Source organism: Sminthopsis crassicaudata, chromosome 4 (genome assembly GCF_048593235.1).
Source record: "Sminthopsis crassicaudata isolate SCR6 chromosome 4, ASM4859323v1, whole genome shotgun sequence".
Taxonomy (NCBI): Eukaryota; Metazoa; Chordata; class Mammalia; order Dasyuromorphia; family Dasyuridae; genus Sminthopsis; species Sminthopsis crassicaudata.
The window spans coordinates 458,274,790-458,280,935 of NC_133620.1; the positions used below are offsets into that span (position 1 = coordinate 458,274,790).

At 46.3% G+C, this 6,146-nt stretch overlaps 1 protein-coding gene across 1 annotated transcript; it reads left to right on the forward strand.

Moving 5' to 3' along the window:
* The first annotated feature begins 3,369 nt into the window (after positions 1-3,369).
* NUPR2 (nuclear protein 2, transcriptional regulator) lies at positions 3,370-4,505 on the forward strand. The gene is made up of 2 exons (XM_074263974.1): positions 3,370-3,831; positions 4,141-4,505. The coding sequence occupies exon 1, from the start codon at positions 3,450-3,452 to the stop codon at positions 3,786-3,788; it is 339 nt and encodes a 112-aa protein (XP_074120075.1). The 5' UTR covers positions 3,370-3,449; the 3' UTR covers positions 3,789-3,831; positions 4,141-4,505.
* The last annotated feature ends 1,641 nt before the right edge of the window (positions 4,506-6,146 follow it).

The window sequence follows — 6,146 nt, forward strand, 5'->3', positions numbered from 1 at the left end:
CCTTAAATGCTCCATGGGGTGAGGTTCTCCATGACTCTCCTTGGGGTAAGAATGCTACTGGGAAGTAACTCTGTGAGTTGGAAAATCAATGAAAGAATGACAAAATTAGAAGTTGACTATATCTCTTTCACCACTATGAACAGACAATGTAGAATTGTCCAAATAAGAAACTCCTCCAGAGTCTTCTAAGACAGCAGTGAAGAGGGCTGCGGATGGCCTGGGAGGCCGTGGAGGACTTCTACTTCTTCTGCATGTGCCCATGCTCTAAAAGCTCCATAGCACCTGCTTCGGCCTTCATGGCCTGCTCATGGCCGCCCTTTCTGCCGCCGGAAGTCTTCAGATACTTGAGGGAGACCTTCCCTGACTCGCCTGCTGGTTACCCTCAGCCTGTCTGCTGAGAAGGTTTCCTCAGGGCCCGGCCATTGAACACACTTCAGCTTCTTCAGCCACAATATTACATTATATATTCATATAAATACATATGTTTATGTAAACCGTTTATATATAATAATATGTTTATAATAAATACATAATAATATAATAAATAATAATTACATATAGTACATATGTTTATATAAGCCTAATAGAACAGGTGGCTATAGGATATTAACAAACAATTGACAAAAAAATCACATACAGACACATAAAGGAACGAGCCATATCACTACTAATTAGAAAAATCCAAATCCAACCCCCGAGATTTCACCTCCCACCTTAGATTGGCAAAAATAACAGTATGGAAGTAAGCAACGTGGAGGGAGGGGGTGCTGTGGGCAGACAGGGCCCCGTATGTCTTTTGTGCCGCTTTTGGAACCATTTAGGAAAGCAGATTGTTGTTACGCAATAAAGCGATTAAGCTATGCGTGCCCTTTGCCTCAGAGCTTCCTCTGTTGCATTTTTTTTCCCCAAATAGGTCACTCACACAGGCCAAAATAGTTATTTATTTATCTATTTTGCTTGTCTGGGATCACACCGCAACGTGTGCCAAAATATTTAGGACATGCTTTTCAGAGTGGCAAAGAAATGGAGACTAGGAATGGCTGGCTGTGAATGGAAGGGATATTACCGGGCTAGGAGAAATGAGGAATATGATGAATACAGAGAAAGAAGATAAAAGATATGCAAATCAAGATAAAAATGTAAATCACACACAGATGAATGGGGCCCCAAAGAAGAGATACTGAAGAGGTGGGGAGGTCCAAAGAGATGGCAAACTACATATATCATTAGACTTTCTGGATGACCTGATTGGTCTTGCTCATTTCTTTTTCTAAGAAATAAAGATATTTTAGGGGCAGCTAGGTGGCGCCGTGGATAGAGCACCAGACTTGCAGTCTGGAGGACCTGAGTTCAAATTTGACCTCAGACACTTAACATTTCCTAGCTGTGTGACCCTGGGCAAGTCGCTTAACCCCTATTGTCTCTCAGAGAGAGAGAAAGAAAGAAAAACATTTCATGAGCTGAGGGAGTAGAGGAGGAATATTAGAAGAAATTTTAGTCATGTGAAAAAGACAGAAGATACAACACAACTTTTTAATTTTGTTTTTGTTTTAAGAAAATAGATAAGAGACACAAAGAAGCAGCACTAACCAACAGCCTGGCTATCTTTGATTATAGAAGTGTATACAGAACATTCTCTGCAAGGGCACTGGACTGGAAGTTGGGAGAGCTGAGTTCTAGTCTCGCCTCCGAGATTTATGTATCATATTACTATAGATTTGAAACTAGAAGCTAGTCCAACCTCTCAGACCAGAAGAGGGGGAGCGCCTGGCTCAAGATCACACACAAGCTAATGGCAGGTCACAGATGGACCACCTGGACCCAGACCTGGAGGGGGCCCAGGGACCATCTAGTCCAACTCGATCCTTTACAGATAAGCAAACTGAGGCTTGGGAAGAGTAACAGAGGTTTGTTAAGAGGCGCTTTTACTTCTTCTCTTTCGCCAGTCATGTGACTTCAGACAAAAAACACTTTCTGGGCCTCAGTTTCCCCAAGTGAGGAGAGAGGACCAATGGGCTGCTGGGGTGTCTTCCAGACCAGGCCTGAACAGACCCCGTGATGCTCAGAGAGGAGCCTGGCTCAGGGATGCCCAGGGCCTGCCTCAATGTCCTCCTCTGAAAAAGGAGGGGGTCGGAGCAGAGGGACTGCCCCCCCCAGCTCTGGCCCTCTGCTTTCCGGCTCTTATCGTTCCAAGATCTGATTAAACATCATTGGATAGGTCCTGAGGAGGAGGGGCTATGCTGAGGCATTCCGGGAGAGAGACAGAAACAGTTAATGACATAGATAATTATTATAGGCAAAGCACTCTGCAGCCCTCAAAGTAATATATACCTATCAGCCATTATTATTATTAGAGATGTTCTGATAGACATATGAATATATAACATGCAAAGCACTTACAGATCTGGAAGACCTACACATACACTAACTACTGTTATTGTGAGAGTTAACGGGCAAACGGCCTTGTCCATCACGGGAAAGCGCTATTATTAGATGCAGAGGCAGATACAGCTGAATGTAAAGCACTCCGCAAATCTGAAAGGCCCATAGGAATCCCAGCTACCGGCAAACGGCCTTGTCCATCTTAAGGCGCTATTATTAGATACTCTGATAGATACGTGATTACAACATATGCAAAGCACTTTGCAGATCTGGAAGGCCCAGGTGAATTTCAGCTACTACTAATATTAGAGTTAACAAACTGCCTTGTCCATCACGGGAAAGCGCAATCAGGCGCAGAGGCAGACGCCGCTCCTTGAGAAGCGCTCTGCAAACCTCCAGACGTCCGGATTGGATCCCACCGAGTGAGCGCTTTATGCATTTAGTGACGGCGGCGAGGTAGCACTACCGGTATTCTATATTGCTTTAAGGTTCGAAAAGTGCTTTAAAAGACATTACAAGCTAGTTGCAAAGTGCTTTGCAAACCTTAAAAGGTTATATAAATAGCATTAGTCATTATTATTATTAGGTGGACAGGCTGATATCTGTCAAAGTAGAAGGACGGATGGACGACTGCACTTGTTAAGCCACTCACTTTAAGATAGCTCATCTAAGTCCTTTAGCTCCGTCGCTAAGCATGCTGGGATCGGTAGTTCGGGCGGATCCTTAAGCCGCGAAAAGTCCCGCGAGAGGATATTGAGGCGAGAAAGCACGTGGAGCGAGAGCGCCCTTCCCCCCTTAAAGATTCTACCAGGAGGGCGGGGGCTGAGTCGCCAACTCAATCTCCCGGAGAGGGCTTTTCTGGCTTGTGACTAGGTGGGAGGGCGTTAGGGGGAGACAGGTGACATAAGTCGGACGACTATTGGTTGAGCGCTCTGTGACGCAGGACGAGGGGCGGGAAGCGTAGGTCCCTCCCCCTCGGCTAAGCCAATGGTCGCCCCGGGCTCCTGTCACGTGGGGGGCCCCTAACTCACGCGAAGTGTATTGGGGCCCCCTAGTGCGCCCCCGGGATGGAGAGGGAAGCGGAGCGGCAATTGACACCGCCCCCGCCGCAGTCCCCGCCGCCAGTTCTGTTCCTGCCCCTGGCTCGGCAGAAGTCACAGGAAGAACTGCCGTTGGGGAGCTTCGAGGAGGAGCACTACGACTGCTACGATTACTACAACCTGCGGGAGAGTCCGCTCCGCGGGCCCGGCTGGAGCAAGGGCCGCACCCGGCGGGAGCGGGAGCTCCGCACCAACCGCCCGGTTCCCGCGGGCCATGAGCGGAAGATCGCCCAGAAACTGTACAACAGTCAGCGGAAGCGGCGCCAGCACCAGCTGCAGCCCCGGCCTCGCACCCGCCTCTGCTGAGGGGGGCGGCCTCCCGCTCCCCTCGTTCTGCGCCCCGGTCACGGTGCGTGTGCGCGGCCCGGCCCCGGCGGGGTGGGGGGCGCCCGCTTCCCCCTCCCTCGGCCCGAGCCCCATGAGCTCGGTCCCAGCTGCCGAGGTCCTCGTTTTTCACATGGAGAAACTGAGCCTAAGAGTTCAGGGAGCGGCCCAAGGTCACATAGGCCCGCCCGCAGGGGCCTTCTCCTGGGGCCCGGTACCCAGCACGTGCATCCTAAATGCCGCAGGCTTCCGTCCCCGAAACTCCTGCCACCCCGTCCCCCCAGCCTCCCTCCCTGAGGACGCCCCCATCACCTGTTTGTCTAATTTTTTGCAGGACACACAAAGGACACGTTAAAGTCTTATCTCTGACTCCAGCTGTAACTGTTGCCATAAGGAAAGAGAGTCCATGGGGGTCCCCAGGGCGCTCTCGGGGCCTCGGTGCCTTTGGGCTTTGAGCCGGCCCTTCAGTAAGATCTGTGTTCAGTCCCTGGGACTGTATCTTCTCTTTAGGATTCCTCATTAAAGGAGAGCAGCAAGAATGGCTTTTCAACTCTTCTCTTTTGGTCAGTTAATGTTACTCCGAGCACAAAAGTGGTTATAAAATAGGTGCTTATATGGCATTGATGAGATTATGCAAAGTGCTACTCTGCAGCTTAGGCACCAGAATAATAAAGATCAAATCTGTTCTTGTTCCACGGAGCACTTGTGCTTGTACTTTTTCAGCACTCCTCATGTGTTGTTGGCGGAGTAAGAGGGATCTGTGGGTACCCTGCCCCTTAACGGCCCCGTCTGTAAAAGTAGCACGAGTGATCTCTAAAGGCCTAATCTAGGGCAGCTGGGTGACTTCCGGTCCAGCCACAGACACTTCCCAGATGTGTGACCCTAGACAAGTCACCTCCCTGATTGCCTGTTTCCTCATCTGTCAGATGAAGTGGAGAAGGAAATGGCAAATCCCTCCAGTATCTCTGCCAAGAAAACCCCATCTGGGGTCATGAAGAATTGGATAGAATTAAATTAAAAATTTTAAAACATTGAAATGATGCTTAGAATTACTATGCAAAATACTTCACTCCAAGGCTAATGTGATGAAATAAAAACACCTTTTAAAAAATAACTTTAAAAATAGATATTTTAATTAATTTCCCAGAGGCCAAGATAAAGTTTGTTTTTATGTGACTAAGAATTCTGGATTCTCAGAAGCGTTTGTTTTAAAGCTTTGTGCTTTTGTCCCCTGCTATTGGGCACTATTTAACCCTAGTATTTCTAGGGATGAAAGATAAAGGATAAGAGAGCAGCTAGGTAGTGCAGTGGATAGAGCACCAGCCCTGAAGTCAGGAGGATCTGAGTTCAAATCTGCTCTCAAGACACTTAACATTTCCTACCTGTATGACCCTGGGCAAGTTACTTAATCCCAATTGTGATAATAAATCATGAAATTACACTGATTAAATGTGGCAAAATTTTTTCTATCTTATGGTGAGTCTTTCTTCTGTTAGATTTATATAGCATCTCCCACCTTCTGATAGCCAGGATGGGCTTAAAGTGGAGACATGGAGACAGACAGTGGGGATTTTGCTTTGCTTTGACTTTGCTTATTAATTAGAAGAGGTTTGGGTTGTGTTAAAGGGAAAGAAAATAAATGCTTGCTAACTGAAATAAAATTTCTATATCCTCATTCCTCACCATAATGCCCTAGATTTAGTTTCTGGTCTTAAATATAGCCAGTTAGGAAGTTGATTTTTTCATTTTGAAGAATCCTTGCCTGCAACAGTATGTTTTATGCGTTCCTTCCTCTCTGTTTCTCCAGATGATACCCTAATCTAGTCCAGGCAGGCTCACCACTTTCAAATTGAGTTTAACAACATACTTTTTTTATATATATAATTATAATTTTTTATTGACAGAACATATGCATGGGTAATTTTTTTTTACAACATTATCCCTTGCACTCACTTCTGTTCTGATTTTTCCCTCCACCCCTTCCCCTAGATGGTAAGCAGTCTCATTAATGTTAAATATGTTACAGTATATCCTAGATACAATATATGTGTGCAGAACCGAATAGTTTTCTTGTTGCACAGGAAGAATTTGATTCAGAAGGTAAAAATAACCTGGGAAAAAAACAAAAATGCAAACAGTTTACACTCATTTCCCAGTGTTTCTTCTCTAGGTGTAGCTGATTCTGTCCATCATTGATCAATTGGATCTGAATTAGATCTTCTCTTTGTCGAAGATAATCCACTTCCATCAAAATACATCCTCATACAGTATTGTTGTTGAAGTGTATAATGATCTCCTGGTTCTGCTCATTTCACTCGGCATCAGTTCATGTAAGTCTCT

What these genes read in the sequence shown, in the direction of transcription:
- NUPR2 (XM_074263974.1), top strand. Translation starts at nt 3,450, where the DNA reads ATGGAGAGGGAAGCGGAGCGGCAATTGACACCGCCCCCGCCGCAGTCC.